The 16,742-nt window shown below is 44.2% G+C and overlaps 1 protein-coding gene across 1 annotated transcript in view; it reads left to right on the top strand.

Annotated features, from left to right (window-relative positions):
- Positions 1–3,730: 3,730 nt before the first annotated feature.
- LOC138249308 (TRPM8 channel-associated factor homolog) overlaps positions 3,731–16,742 on the top strand; it is a 48,033-nt gene continuing 35,021 nt past the window's right edge. Inside the window, exon 1 of the mRNA XM_069203266.1 lies at positions 3,731–4,347. Coding sequence (XP_069059367.1) covers positions 3,731–4,347 — 617 coding nt within the window. The remainder of the gene's footprint in view (positions 4,348–16,742) is intronic.

Consider the following 16,742-nt stretch of genomic DNA (forward strand, 5'->3'; position numbering starts at 1 on the left):
GGCATATTTATATGCCCCTATCGCCACCTTGCGCCACATTAGTGTACTTTTCTTACACGTCATATTTACAAAGTGGCACAATGCATGCATTGAACCACTTTATACCCCCTTGCACTACTCTGGGCTTCATTACAACCCTGGCGGTCAAAGACCGCCATGGCTGTTTTGCTGATTGCACCGCCAACAGGATGGCGGTGCAATCTTGGGAATTACAAAGCGCGGTCTCACCTCCGGGACCGGCCGTTTTCCGCCACGTTGGTCCCGGCGGATTTAATCCTCCAGGGCAGCACTGCTTGCAGCGCTGCCGAGGGGATTTTGAGTCCCCCTCCCGCCAGCCTTTTCATGGCGGTAGGAACCGCCATGAAAAGGCTGGCTGAAAGTGGAGTCGCAGGGCCTCTGGGGTCCCCTGCACTGCCCATGCCTTTGTAGTTATATGCAGGGCCACTGGAATTACATGCCAAGAAAGGTCCAGTTATGCATTTACAATGCCAATAGCTCTAACTCAAGCAAATGTGAGACCAATTGCATTGTAAATGCTTGTTTAGTAATTCCTGTTTGTGACACTGTCTTCAGTCTTCAAACTTGGGTTCTGAAGGATGAGGTTGTGTAGCGGCGTGTGCTATGGAAATTGCTAGTTTCCTCCCATATCTAACACTAAAATCCAGTTTGAACCAAACCCCAGATCCACAACAAAAAATACAGAAGTCTATTAAGGCAAAGCAGGATCCTTAACAACCAGACAGGGGATAGGCAAGAATTGTGATCTGATCCTGTTTGATACCTTTCAAGAGTGCATATGTTCCCACATGCCTTAAACAGGCCTTTCAAGCAGGATTTGACACTGTTGTACCAACAGAAGGAGAATCAGCCCTCACCATGAACGTCAAGCTGAGCTCAGGGGAGTCATACCTACTCATTCAGGTTTCCCTGTCCATCAAAGTGGTTTATTGAGTGGCTCCTGGAAGGGAATTCACCCCTCATTAAAGGCTAATTGCCGGCTTGGCAGCTGCTGGAGAACTAATGCAAATTAGCCTCTGAGATATTCAGGCAGGATAAGGGTAACTTTCTAAAAGTTACTTTTCTTTAATACCTATTGTTAGAAATGGGGTCTTTAATTGGCAGTGGTTTGCACCCTGTCCAAGTAGGGCCCTCACTCTTGTTAGGGTACAGGAGTCACACAGCTAAGTTAACCCCTGCTCACCCCCTTGGTACCTTGGCGCGAGCAGACAGGTTTATCTCAGAGACAACGTGTAAAGTATTTTTACACACATACAGTAACACAACGAAAACACCACAAAAGTACTCCACACTGGTTTAGAAAAATAGGCAATATTTATCTGAGTAAACCAAGACCTTGTCACCTATACAGAGACGTTTTAAGGCATTGCTAAAGTGGGCTCTTGCTCAGAGCCCCAGCCTTTCAGGGGGCCCCATGATAGATCTGGCTCTGTTCTCCACAAAGTCTTGCCCCAATGACCTTGCATGATTCTTAAACATTATATATATATATATATATATATATATATATATATATATATATATATATATATATATATATATATATTGGAAAAGTTCATATATCCTTCGAATCGAAATTTGCAATGAACCAACACATCAGTACATGTGCATCCAATAAATAGTTTTGTATTGCACATTTCCCACAACCTCAACCTTCTGTCTTGACATATTCAATGAATCAACGCATCATGCTAAGAGGCAGTATTTAAATCCTACATTTCTCAGAACCTCAAATTTCTGCCTAGAAATTGTACAATTCTGAGTAATTTTACCTCTATAAGCACAAGATGGCCTGCCTCAACCACCCCAACTCAGTGCCTCACATAGTCGTGGAACTTTGTTATGTGATCCAGATCTTAACGCGTATCGATGCTCTAACTCCCTAATACTTAACATTTTGGCGCACCATTGTTGGTCTGTCAGGTCACTGCTGATCGCCAATTTTGAAGAATTATTGATCGAGCTATTACACCTATAATCGAACTATAATAATAACTTTTTTCGCAAAGATGAAATCTCGACATCGGGAGAATATCCCAATACTGCTGTGTGGGCATATATTGGCTGGGTCAACCCTAAAATGTGAAAACAATACTCCTGGATCCCTGCCCAAAAATGTTTTTTTTTAAGACAAATGTTTTTCAACAACATGTAACGTCCATAGAAAAGTTCCTTTTAGATCTAAACAGGACCTCGCATATGAGAAATAGCAGTCAGTGGCAGGGATTATTTACAGTAACATTAGTGAGCTGCTGCGGTATTGCAATATTGAAAACACAGATCACTATCCCTGAATATTAGATATGTATACATATTTAGAATTTGGACGAGCGTGCCTGGGCACTGTCAGTGACCTGCTCAAAGAGGGCATGAAAAGCTGATATTCGATCATAAATTCAAAGCTTCAGCCCCAAAAACCTTAAGATGTCACTGCACCTATGACAACTCTAAATGCAAAAAATATGCACATATGCCAACTGTTGTAGGCTGATCGAAAAGTGACAGACACCCTTAGAGCCAATCCCTGAAGGGGGCTCACCTAAACAAAGCGACAGCTAAGGGGGCTGAATCAGAACCCTATGTGGATTTTGTCTACTGCATGTTGTGTGTTGTGCTGACTTGAGGTCTTGTGAAGAGATAAAGTTGTCTGTATTCAGCTGGACAAACCAAAAATATTTTATGGCCCAGTCCTGGGATACTTCTATGAGGTCACTCTTGCTCTCATTAAGTCTTGTCATTGATTGGTTGATTGAATCATTCATTCATTTGTGCCCAAGATGTGTAAGGTCTGCTTTTTTTATGCATAATAATATGTACACACATTTTTTTCAGTATTCTGCAACACGCATGGCTTTATATAACATTATTTTTGTTTTCAGCACAGAAACAAGAAGAAGGGAGTTTTTAAATGTATTTCATGTTTTGTTGAATAATTTGCATTTCACATAGCATACCCTCTTGTTAGAAGTGTGCAGATGCTGCAGGAGCAGTGCCAAGGGTGCCAACGGGCACACCTGCCACCTCTGGCAGTCCCTAATAGCCATGTTTGGGCTGCATGTGTCTGTGATGAGGTCTGCCTGGTGTGGGAGGCTGAGGTCTTCTAACCTTAAGGCACGTGCAATGATAGACCCAGACCCTCATCTTAAGGTGGGCAGACCGTTGCAGACTGTCGGCAGACTATAGCTGGTACTCATCAATGGCAAGAGCCTGGGAACTTTGCTGCACCAGGACATTTATCACCCCTGGGAGCTTGCTAAAGTAGAATCCCTTCCCCTACCCTGAAAGATGCAGATGGTAGACAATTAGCGGAAGATTGACCAACTGCAAACATCTCAGCTACAGATAAGGAAACCTGCTTGGTGTTCAGTACCAAACATTGATGATGCTGATGTTGTTGTGGTTTAGAGTGAAGTAGGAAATATCCAGTACAAGAGACAGGTTACAGAAGAAACAAACATTCCTATAGATCTCTCACAGATGAAGTTGATGTTATCAGAACATTTCCCCACAAATCTATGACAGAAATAGTTGTTGTTAATGTTCCATCAGAAGGTAGAGATTTTCTTTCACAATGGAAAGAGTAATATTTTCAAACACATTCCTTTAATATATAGTGTGTCCAGCCAAAGAACAGCACATTTGTCTTCTTTGAAGATGTTTACTGTGAATTCTGTTTTGTTTATATATTTTCAGGAACAAGAATCACTTCGAAATGTCCCTCAGAGAATCTTTCGGAGCCTTGACTCAAGGTGTTGACACTTTGGACTTTACAGGAAGTGCCATTCCTTGTGAGCTACTCCTGATTGGGGATAAATCCTTCCCTGTGATTATGAGTAACTCTGGCCAAGTTCTCATTGCAGCTTCTCGGTACGGGAAGGGTCGGATTGTGGCCATCGCTCATGAGACCTACTTCTATAGCCCAAAGTTCTCACAGTTCCTCCTCAACGCTGTCCGTTGGCTGAAACCATCAGCAGATGCTTTGGTTGGCATCCAGTCTAAATTTGACTCCCTGGTGAAGACCTTCTCTGATCATAACATCAAGGTGGAGTCCACTGGGCGGTTTCTGGAATCGTTTGGTGTGTATTGCATGGATGCTTATGATGCCAGTCAGAAGAGAGAGCTTATTGCATTTGTGAAGAAGGGAGGGGGCCTTCTCATCGCAGGTCAAGCATGGTATTGGTCCTACAGCCACGGCACAGAAAAGGTCTGCTTTGAGTATCCTGGAAACCAAGTGATCAATGTGTCCGGCATCTATTTCACATCCAACTATGGAGATACAGGAGTTTTCTCAATCTCCAAAGAAGTCCCGACTTGGCCATTGCTTGTCCGGTGAGTGAAAACAAGGTCAAACTTAAATTGTGGTGATTGATACTGAATCAGTACATACCTACATACATACATAGGGTACCAACTCAGCATGTGAAAGGGACACCCAAAACACACCCCTTCCAAATATTGAATCAGAATCTATTTCAAAGCATATTTTAGAGGTTTGGAAAAAGTATTAGATGAGAAAAAAGGTTTTTGCATTCTCAAACTCTGATTTACTGATTTGGAGGGTTCACAAATGCTAAAACCCTTTGTACAATAGTATAAAATAAAAATATACTGGCACTGTATAGGTGGAGGAGTCTTGGGACACTTGACTTGTGAATGATTAAAATGATGTTGGTATGTGTGAGGTGTGATAGTAGATTCAAATGTAGAAGCAAGACTGATAGAGGTGGGGAAGTGGCAGTGCATGGAAATCATTTGGGGGTCACCAGAGGTCACAGCTACAACTTCTCTTTTGTGACTCCTGGTTTCAGATGTGGCAAAATCAGAGCCAGGAACGTGGTGACAAGTTACTCTAAAGCCAATTTATTTTCACTATTAGTGAATAATAATATATTCTTCACTATAAATGTAATAAAGGTGTGGTCCCAGGATCTGGAACAAGACCAGCCCTGGCAGCTGAGGTAAGTAAAGAAAGGTTTATGTTGTGTGGGTACTTTTGGGTTAGAGTGTGGTTGTGTGAGTGTAACAATGTCATATTTTTGAGCTTATGAATCTGTGTGAGCATGTAGTAGTGAAATTAAGTGAGAGTCTCTGACAGGTAGCAAGTGAGAATGAGTGAGAATGGATATCAGTAAGTGACTATGAGTGAGGCAGAGTGAGTGACAATAAATGAGCAAGAGTAAGAATGACTTCAAGTGAATAAGAGTGGCTGACTGAGAATGAATAAGAATGAACGTGAAGAAGTGTTGGAGAGTGAGTGAGAATGAGCGTGAGGGAGAGTGATAGGTAAATAAGTAAGTGAAAAAGTGCAAATAACTGGAATGAATAGGAGTGAGCATAAGTGAAAGGGCGGGAGAACCTGAGTAAGTGTGAACAAGAGTGTGAGTGAATGCAAGTGAGATTGAGTGAAAGAATGAATGAGAGTGAGTGAGATTGTGGGGCAGAGAATAAGATGAGCACAAGTGAGTGTGAATGAGTAAGTATGAGTGAGTCAGTAAGAATGAGCAGGACTGGGTGAATGAGAAAGAATGTGTGGGTGATAGTGTGTGAGTGTAAGAATGAGAATGAATAAGTGCATGTGTGAGTGAGTTAGAGTAAGACTGAGTGTGAATGAGCGGGAAAGAGAGGAATAGTTTGTGAGTGCAAGCGAGTGAGAATGAATGAATGCAGGTGAGCATGATTGAATGGTGCGGGCTTACTTGAGGAAACTCTTGGCATGGGGTCATCTTTAGCAAAATGTTGGTAGTATATTTGAGATCATTCTTTTCATATGGGAGTACAAGCATGGAACATGAGGAGACCATGACAGAATGTTGGCCTTGACAAACGAGAGGTAATTTTTGACAAAAGGATCACTCATGGTATATGCGAGGCAGTAATAGCAAATTTCAGCATGAGAATATTGAATGTAATTCTTGGCATAACAGGCACCAATTAGAAAATGCTGAGCATAGCACAAATGGGAGGATTGTTTGAAGAATGAGAGCAAACATAGCACATTTTGAAAAATAATAATTGGATCAACTATTGGTGATATGTCAGGTTGAATTGGCCTGGCATATCATAAAAAGACTTGAATATTTCATGAGTGCCCTTTCAGAGCTTATAGATCGTTAGCAAATTTATGTGAAAATTGTGCTTCAAAATACACTAATTTATCCCATTTTTTCAAAATGTTCTTTGTGGGAGAAACCCCATCTGAATCCCACTAGATGAGGGCTGTCTCATTTGCTTCGCTCATTCACTACAATTTAGGGAAAGTATGCCCCACCTCTTTCAAAGATCATGTCAGCACTCTATAATACCTGGTGTCTGAAACAGATATTTGTCTTTTTTGGAATGTCAATAATGTCACTCATTATGATGTTCTCAGGTTAAAGGTAATGCAACATTACTCCCAGGAGATTCGGGGTCCCTGGTCATCAGATGTCAGTTTCTGTGATGTTATTAGGATCAAATTGTATAGGATGTCTAACTTCTGCTACCTCTGGGATTTTGGTAAATAGATGTCCATATGACAGTCGTGGGTGCTCGTGTTCAAAAGTTACTTTTCTTTTGAAAAAGGGCCTCACTGAATTGCCATAATCTGAGACAATTAGTAATAAAGATATGGCATTATGTGCCTCATATTTAAATACCTGAATTAGAAATGTTTTGAACAGTAGCCACTCTTAAACCAAAGAATAACAAATGGAAAACACCATCATCCCTTAGTTTTCAAATGATTTTGCATCTTCTAAAAGATGCTGCAAAGCGTGGGAACGTAAACAGAGGGAGTCCACTGAAGCTCATTAATTGGTTGGGTGCTACCAAATTCATCGGTACTTTTAATTTGACATCATGGTACCGGCCGACAGGCTTCACTGAGAGGGAAAATAGAGGGCCACATTTTCAAACTCAGAAGACCTTTTCCAATTTTGGGTGATGCCCTTTGGCTTAAAAAATGCCCCTGCAATCTTTCAGAGGTTTGTTAACAGGGTCCTGGCTAGCAATGAGGCCTTTTGTGCTGCCTACTTAGATGACATTGCCGTCTACAGTTCCAGCTGGTAGGAACAACTGTTTCACCTCCACGAGGTGCTTCAGGCCCTGCAACAGGCAAGCCTGATGATCAAGGCCAGTAAGTGCCAGATCGGTCATGGTTCTGTGGTGTACCTGGGTCACTTGGTAGGTGGGGGCAAGGTGCAGCCCCTACAGGCCTAGATTGAAACTATAATGGCCTGGCAACCACCTAAAACTCAGACAGAGGTGAGAACATTCCTAGGCCTCACAGTATACTATTGGAAATTTGTTGAGGGTTATAGTACCATTGTTGTCCCCTTAACTGAGCTGACGTCCAAGAAGAAGCCCAAAATGATGATCTGGACATAGGCTTGTCAGACAGCCTTTGATAACCTCAAGAAACCCATGTGTACAACACTTGTACTCAAGGCACCTCCAAACAAACAATTTGTTGTCTAAATGAATGCTTCCTTGCCAACATGGCATATGGGCGGTCTTAGCACAGCTGAATAAGGAGAGCCTAGATGAGCCAGTAACTTTTATTAGTAGGAAGTTACTTCCACAGGAACAGAGGTGGAATGCAATTGAGAGGGAAGCTTTTGCTGTGGTCTGGGCACTTAAGAAGTTGCAAACATACCTGTGTGGGACTCATTTGCTGGTTTATACTGACTATATACCCCTCTGATGGCTGATGCAGATGAGGGGTAGGAATCCCAAACTGTTGCGGTGGTCCATCTCCCTACAGGGAATGGAGTTTATGGTAGAACACCGCCCACGGTCAGACAATGCCAATGCTGATGGTCTCTCCTGGTTCTTCTGCTTTAGTAAAGAGAACTACCAAGGGGGTTGGGTAGCTCTCTCCACGTTCAGCTGGGGCAATACATGTTAGACATGACAGCCTTAGAGTCATCTTCCCCCAAACTGTTTGCTTAGCTCCTTCACTTTTCTGACCTTGTTTTTGATGGTTTTAGGACTCTGTGCACTTTACCACTACACACAAGTCGTAAAGTGCTTGAGCTCTCTCCACTAAACATCATAACATTGTCCCCATCTGGCATACTTAATTTACTTCTAAGTCCCTAGTAAAGTGCACCACATGTGCCCAGGCCACCGTGTAAATTTACTTCTACTTGTGGGCCTGAAGCAGTGATTGTGCCACCCACTTAAGTAGCCCTTTAACTGTGTCTCAGACCTGCCACTGGAGAACCTGTCTGTATAGTTGTAGGAGGCTGGCCTGGCTTATAGTGGGTACCTTGTGGTACTTACACCCTGTGCCAGGTCCAGTTATCCCTTATTAGTAGAATAGAGGTGTTTCTAGCAGCTTAGGCTGATAGAAGGTAGCTATGGCAAAGCTTAGGCTGAACTAGGAGTCATGCAAAGCTCCTACCATACCACTTATATCATACAGCACAATATCATAAGAAAACACAATACTCAGAGTTACTAAAAATAAAGGTACTTTATTTTTATGACAATATGCCAAAAGTATCTCAGTGAGTACCCTCAGTTAGAAGGTAAGTTATATACACAAGTTATATGTACACAAACCAAAAACAGGTAAGTAGGAGTTAGAAAAGTAATGCAAACAGTGTAGAATTACAATAGGATACAATAGGCAAACATAGGTCTAGGGGCAACACAAACCATATACTCCAAAAGTGGAATGCGAATCACGATTGGACCCCAGACCTATGGGAGCTTGTAGAGAGTCGCTGGGACTGTAAGAAAACAGTCAGGGTATCCAAAATACCCCACCCCAAGACCCTGAAAAGTAGGAGTAAAGTACACCTACTACCCCAAAAGGACACAATAGTCGTGATAGGGGGATTCTGCAAGAACCACAAACACCAGCAAAGCACTGAAGACGGATTCCTGGACCCGAGGACCTGCAAGGCAAGAGGGCCAAGTCCAAGAGTTTTGATAGTGTCCAGGGGGGGCAGGAGCCCAGAAAACCCCGGATGAAGGTGCAAGAAGGCTGCCTCCGGATGGAAGAAGCTTTGGTTTCTGCAGCAACGAAGAGAGCTAGGAACTTCTCCTTTGGATGGAAGATGTCCCATGGCGTGCTGAAGGTTGCAGAAATACCGCAAACAAGGCTTGCTAGCTGCAAGGGTCACGCTAGAGGTTTTTGTGTGCTGCTGGGGACCAGCAAGGACCAGGATGTCGCCCCTTGGAGGAGGAGACAGAGGGGGCGCTCAGCAACTCAGAGAGCCCCAACAGAAGCCGGCAGCACCCGCAGAAGTACCCGAACAGGCGCTTAGAAGATTTGTGAACTGGAGCTGGCTCAGAGTCACAAAGGTGGGTCCCACGACATCGGAGGCCAACTCAGAGGGTTTAGCACTGCAGGACGGAGTGCTGGGGACCCAGGCTAGGCTGTGCACGAAGGAAATCAAGGAGGAGTGCACAGGAGCCGGAGCAGCTGCAAATCACGCAGTACACAGGTTTGCAGTCTAGCGTGGGGAGGCAAGGACTTACCTCCACCAAACTTGGACTGAAGGATCACTGGACTGTGGGAGTCACTTGGATAGAGTTCCTGTGTTCCAGGGACCATGCTCGTCAGGATGAGAGGGGACCCAGAGGACTGGTGATGCAGTCTTTTGGTGCCTGCGTTAGCAGGAGGAAGATTCCATCGACCCACAGGAGATTTCTTCTTGGCTTCCAGTGCAGGGTGAAGGCAGGTGACCCTCAGAGCATGCACCACCAGGAAACATTCAAGAAAGCCGGCAGGATTAGGCGCTACAATGTTGCTGGTAGTCGTCTTGCTACTTTGTTGCGGTTTTGCAGGCGTCCTGGAGCAGTCAGCAGTCGATCCTTGGCAGAAGTCGAAGAGGGAAGTGCAGAGGAACTCTGGTGAGCTCTTGCATTCGTTATCTGAAGAATTCCCCAGAGGAGAGCCAGAAAAGGAGGTTTGGCTACCAAGAAAGGAGGATTGGCTACCAAGAGAGGTAAGAGCCTATCAGAGGGGGTCTCTGATGTCACCTGCTGGCACTGGCCACTCAGAGCAGTCCAGTGTGTCCCCAATACCTCTGAATCCAAGATGGCAGAGGTCTGGGACACACTGGAGGAGCTCTGGGCACCTCCCCTGGGAGGTACTGGTCAGGGGAGTGGTCACTCCCCTTTCCTTTGTCCGGTTTTGCACCAGAGCAGTGCTGGGAAATCCCTGAACCGGTGTGGACTGGCTTATGCAGAGATGGGCCCCATCTGTGCCTATCAAAGCATTTGCAGAGGCTGGGGGAGGGTACTCCTCCCCAGCCCTTCACACCTATTTCCAAAGGGAGAGGGTGTAACACCCTCTTTCAGAGGAAATCCTTTGTTCTGCCTTCCTGGGCCAGGGCTGCCTGGACCCCAGGAGGGCAGAATCCTGTCTGAGGGGTTGGCAGCAGCAGCAGCTGCTGTGGAAATCCGGAAAGGCAGTTTGGCAGTACCCAGGTTCTGTGCTAGAGACCTGAGGGATCATGTAATTGTCCCCATAATACCAGAATGGTATTGGGGTGACAATTTCATGATCTTAGACATGTTACATAGCCATGTTCGGAGTTACCATTGTGACGCTATACAGAGGTAGTGACCTATGTATAGTGCACATGTGTAATGGTGTCCCCAGACTCACAAAGTCCGGGGAATTTGCCCTGAACGATGTAGGGGCACCTTGGCTAGTGCCAGGGTGCCCACACACTAAGTAACTTGGCACACAACCTTCACCAAGTGAGGGTTAGACATATAGGTGACTTATAAGTTACTTATGTGCTGTGAAAATGGATGTGAATTATCGTGGAAGTTATTTCACTCAGGCTGCAGTGGCAGGCCTGTGTAAGAATTGTCTGAGCTCCCTATGGGTGGCAAAAGAAATGCTGCAGCCCGTAGGGATCTCCTGGAACCCCAATACCCTGGGTACCTAAGTACCATATACAAGAGAATTATATGGGTGTACCAGTGTGCCAATGAGAATTGGTAAATTTAGTCACTAGCCTGCAGTGACAAGTTTAGAAAGCAGAGAGAGCATAAACACTGAGGGTCTGGTTAGCAGATCCTCAGTGATACAGTTAGGCACCACACAGGGAACACATACAGGGCACATACTATGAGCACTGGGGTCCTGCCTAGCAGGGTCCCAGTGACACAAGGGCTAAAACAACATACATACAGTGAAAAATGGGGGTAACATGCCAGGCAAGATGGTACTTTCCTACAATAGTGTCACACTATCATGTCGACCTGCAAAAATAACCCTTTTGTCAGGTCTAAATCTTCCCGTTTTATACATATGAGTCACCCCTAAGGTAGGCCCTAGTCAACCCAGAGAGCATACTGAAATGTATCTAAAAAGAAGGACATGTACTTTTAAGTTAAACATGTACTGGTAGTGAAAAACCTCCAAAGTCGTTTTCACTACTGCAAGGTCTATCTCTCCCATTGGCTAACATTTGGATTACCTTATTACATTTTATTTTGAGTTTGTTGTCTCTGGACTCACAATTTAAAATCACAACTTCTGGTGAAGTTTAGTTTAAATTGCAAGTCACTTTTAGAAATTTGTTACATTCCTACTTTATCCATTTGGTATCTACTTTATGTCTCTGATCATTTGTCTGGGATGCGTGACAGCTGTGCTTTGTGTATTCCCCCTGACATCCGCAAATAATGGGAGCTTAGGTTTGTCTTGATGGGCCATCCTGGGAGGATGGGAAGGAAGAGCTGGACCCAGCCTTACTTACATCTGAATAGGCTATGTTGTGTCCCCACACAAAGAGCTGCATATGTAGTGAGTCTGGAGCCAGGGTCGGAAGGTCAGGACCTCTATGCACTTCAAAGACCTGTCTTTGAAGTCTCCTCACGACAAAGGCCCAATTGGTTGTAAGTACTGGACCTCCAACACCACCAACTCAGTACACTTCTGGAGCTGTGACAGGAAGAAGGACTGCTGTGCTGCTGAAGGACTGCCACTCTGGTGAACTGCTGCTTTTCTGGACTCCAGCCGTGCTGTGCTGCATGCTGTTCCCTGCTAGGGTGAGAAGGACTGGACCTGCATCACTTATCCCAGAGTGACTTCAAGGGTTAGCTAACTGGCATCCTGATCTGAAGTTTTGGGGACATAAGACTTCCAACTAACTGCTTCTACACCTGGACTCTGCCAGTGGTGAGTCTGTCCTGCAAAGTGGTGCCACCCCAGTCCTGGAACCTTGGAAGAGGGCATAAGATGTTTGCTCCAGCAAAACTAACGCATCCTCTGCTGTGTGGGCAGAATTGACACATCTCTACCGTTGCACGGGCATAACTGATGCATCACTGCTGTTTTGAGGAACAGAACTGGCACATCGTCATCTGACCCGACACTGTAGTGCTTTCTTTGTTGCAAGGTTCCAGCATGTCCGTTGACGGCAGCCTTGATGATGGTGCCAACACTCCTCACTTGCAGCCTCATCGGACTCGCCATATCACCTCAACACAGTCTGGAGCAACACCCGAACTCCATTGCATCTTGGCACCGATGCATCACCATCACTGTGTAGGGAACGTCGACGCATCTCTTTGACTGCATGGGGAAAATCAATACACCTCCTAGACAGCGTGGTTTAGAACCGACAAAACGTTTTTGCTGCCAGAATTAAGGTACTTTGATTCAGCTGGACCAACGAGGTCCCTGTAGCTGGCCCATGCTCCATCGTGGTCGGTCTGAACTGTTGACTTGTTCCTAGCTCGCCATGGCCAGATAGCCCTGATTGGCGCATTTTGCTTCCAAGCACTATTTTACAGTTCATTCTTTAGAAATTCATAACTGAAGTTCTACTTATTAGATGTTTGACATTTTAGTCTTGTTTTATTTATTAAAATATCCTCAGACCTACTCTACTTTTCTAAACTGGTGTGGATTTATTTTGTGTGGTGTTCACAGTTTTTGCTGTTTGAAGTGTTGCACAAATATGTTACACACTGCCATTAAGTTAAACCTGGCTGCTCTGTGCTAAGCTACCAGAGGGTGACAAAGGTTAATTTAGGGCTTAACTGACAGAACTTGGCTAGGATTGTGGTTGCTGTTTGACTAAGGGTCACACCCAGTCAACCAACAGCCCAATTTATAACAGTCTGGCACTATACAAATAAGGTCCTGTGCCACCTGAAGCCAGTGGCAGACAATGTTGCCTTATAAAGAGCAGGCACTGTCACAATTATCTGCTTTTTCTGGCCAGTAAGGGGTGGCATCACGCATAACCTAGAAGAGGTGGGCGCTCTGTTGTGTACTACTAGCAACGTTGGTGCCTTTATGTTCCATGCTTTAGTAAGGGAGCCCAAGCACTTTGGCACTGGTTAGCAGTGATAAAGCGCACAGAGTCTTAATGACAAAAAAAATGAATTCAGAAATAGGATGTTTAAAAGCAAAAAATTTGGGGTTCACCCTCCATAGAGGGCCAAGTCCAAAAAAGTCCATGTGGAATGAGTGTGGAGTTATATACAAATTCTCCACACATTCCATACCCAGACAAATGGGGTTGTATAAAGGTTGAACAAGACCCTAGCGAGTATGATTATGGGCCTACCAGATCCAAGGAGGTGTAAGTGGGACACCCTCTTTCAGTGGTGGCTGGTGGTAGGCATAATTGGTGGAGCAAATACATCGGTCATTTTGACCCACTGACATGCACTGAGATATTGTGAATGCCTTCAGGGTCAACTGCAAAGCTCTCCATCATGGCTTGTTTTAATCAGTGTTTATAATGGACCATGACTGAGAGATTTGGAGTTGAGACTGAAGGCAGTGCAAGTTTCTCACTCTGCCTGTCAGTGGGTTACAACATTGCAAATAAAATGGGTACTTATCCACTGCCTCGCCTCCTGTCCTCTTCTGTTCTGTGTTCCTTAGTCCTGCTGGGAGGATGTGGTTTCGGAGCCAACACCCTTAGCCACTCCAGACATTGCTCTCATGTTGCCAATAATATTTAGCAGCATGCAAGATGTGCCAGGATTGGTTGGACCATGTTGGCCTAATGCTCCTTCATGCACTGGGGGCATGTGCCAGCTCTACCCAGCTGTCTAAGACAGCTCGGCTTGGAGAGGTTTAAAGTGCACAAAGACAGCTGGCCAAAGTGACTTGCTCACAATAAACTTAAGTGCCCAACACTGCTAGCTGATGCTGCCACTCAGCAGCAATAGCCCGCTCTTACGCTCGGCTTGTGAGTAGTGAAAAGTAAAATGGCAATAAGTTAACTTCATTACCATTTTATTTTTTAACTCTGAAGCATTTTATTTATTAGGGCAACACTCCTCCACCCTAATTGAGGAGCAGCAGCTGCCTTCTTGCTATGCCTTCTTTTTTCTTACAAGGAAGTGCAAGGTTTCCGCCCTCAGCCCAGCAGGAAAGTGGCGGCAGCATTGTAGCTGGCTTATTATCAAGCCAGCGTCAATGCTGTCGCCGCAGGGACTACCTGCACCCTTGCAATGCTCAATTTGGGACTGGGCAGCCGGACCTCTGCACTGCCAACTGTATTGGAAGTGAAGGGGTCCCCCTGTGGCCCCCTGCACCTGCTCTCTGCCAGCCTTTACATAACAGTAAAACCACCATGAAAAAGGCTGGCAGAGAACCAGGTTGTAATCAGCAGGGTGGCGCTGCATGCAGCTCTGGCTGATTCCGACCTGCACCTGCCGTCAACCCGTCAGGATCACCGATCCTGGTGCAGACAACAGAACCCTGGCGGTCTGACCGCCAGGGTCATAATGTGGCTGGCAGACCGCCACAGCAGAGGTGGTCTAGACTGCCACCGTGAGTCGTAATGAGGCCCTTTGTTTCTTAACTCACTCCTACTAACATGCTGTAATATTTTGGGAGTATACAAATATTCTGGGTATCCCAAATCTTCGACAAATTAAACAAGGAAGATGGTGGAAGCCAGACAAATTACAGCAGTCGTTAATAAATGCACAATTTAAATCAGTAAAATCAGAGGTCCATACCTTGCGCCACAATAAAATAGGATGGATTTTAATAAAGTCAGTTGAAAGTGTGGCCCTGGTCAGAATGACAAATAAACGTAGAACAACTTTTGGGCACAGACTTGCATTCATATATGTAATCCATTTGAAGTCAAACACTTTCCCTACTATTGTGTAGAGTGGAGTGGGAATAATAAATCTAACCCCTGAGAAGTCTGATTTTATTGAATATTTAATATTGCTTGTGTATATTTATTAATGTTTTTATTATTTTCAGTAAATGTGTTATTTGGGGTTTTAATATTTTACTATTTCCTATATTTGTGAAATAATAAAATATTCTGTTTGTGATTGTTTTTATATTTATCCTGTTTTTTTATTTGTGTTTAATAATTATTATAATTTGTAATGCAAAAATATATTTCATTATGTCAGACTATATATAGAGACATATATTGATATATGAGTATTCATATATATTTATATAAAAACACAAACACATATATATGATTGTGTGTGTTTATATATATTTTTTTATAGTATTAAATTAGTGAATTGTATTTACTTTATATCATGTTATATATTAAAATTTTTAACATTTACTAAAATGTATATATATTTAAAAACAATGTTTTCATCCGTTTTTAGATGTTATTTATGTCAATGATATTTTTAAATATTTTTTACAATTAGATTATGAGCATGGAAACACAATGGGACTCACTACGAGTGTGGCGGTCTACAGATTGCCACATTACAACCCTGTGGTCAGACCACCAGGGAAGCTCTGCCAGGACCCATGATCCCAGCAGCCTGGCAGTGGTGGAGATCATAATCCGCCAGGGCAGCGCTGTATGCGACCTTGTTCTCCGCCAGCCTTTTTAGGGTGGTTACACTGCCATAAAAAGGCTGGCGGAGAACAGGTGCAGGGGGCACCCCTGCCCAGCACCTTCATAGTGTTCACTATCTGCTTTGCTGACAGTGAGCATTGCGATAGTGCTGGTGCACCCTGCTCGCTACAGCATTACCGCCGGCTCGTTTACGAGCCAGAGACAATGCTGTAGCATGTTTCCAACTAGACCGGCAGGCAGGAAACTCCTAATAACTCCAGCGGGGAGGCTGCCCCAAAGGCGGTGGCCAGCCTGTCAAGAGTTTAGCGAACGGTCTTTCCCATCCACCAAACTCGAAATGAGGCCCCATATTTGGATAATCAATATTTTTGAGACAATGTTTTTGTCTAAGATATTCTTTGCCACAACAATGTGTCATTGAACCCAGGATGTAGTGAGCTACATGTTGCCACTCAGGTTTCAGATGAAGCGCTTCTAGAAAGAAGCCCACTGAGAACCAGGAAGCCAGTCAGGAACAAATCACCAAACAGTGTCAGTTATGGAACCTTTGGAGCCCAGGGCCTTAAAGGTCCAGTGGAGAGGGACCTACTAGGTCAAGGAGCAGATGGGTGAGGTGACCTACTATCTCCAGTTTGACTGATTGGATTGTTGTTGTTCTGGTATCATTTTATTTATTAAGTTATTTTTAGATTGTTCCTGTATTATGCTTTCACCATGTTACTATTTGAGTGCTGCATGAATACTATACACATTGCCTCTATGTTTAGACAGACTACATTGTGGCAGCTACCACATAGTTAAGCACAGGTTAATTTAGTGTCTTTTGTGTCTTTTACCCTGACAAAGTCTGTGGTCATTGCCTGAGTGAGGCTTCCACCCTCCTCAACCAATCATGTTATTTTTTACAATTGTCTTGTTGTTTTACTTTATTACATGCTGGTAGCGGATTGTCTT

The sequence above is a fragment of the Pleurodeles waltl genome, chromosome 8, assembly GCF_031143425.1.
Source record: "Pleurodeles waltl isolate 20211129_DDA chromosome 8, aPleWal1.hap1.20221129, whole genome shotgun sequence".
Taxonomy (NCBI): Eukaryota; Metazoa; Chordata; class Amphibia; order Caudata; family Salamandridae; genus Pleurodeles; species Pleurodeles waltl.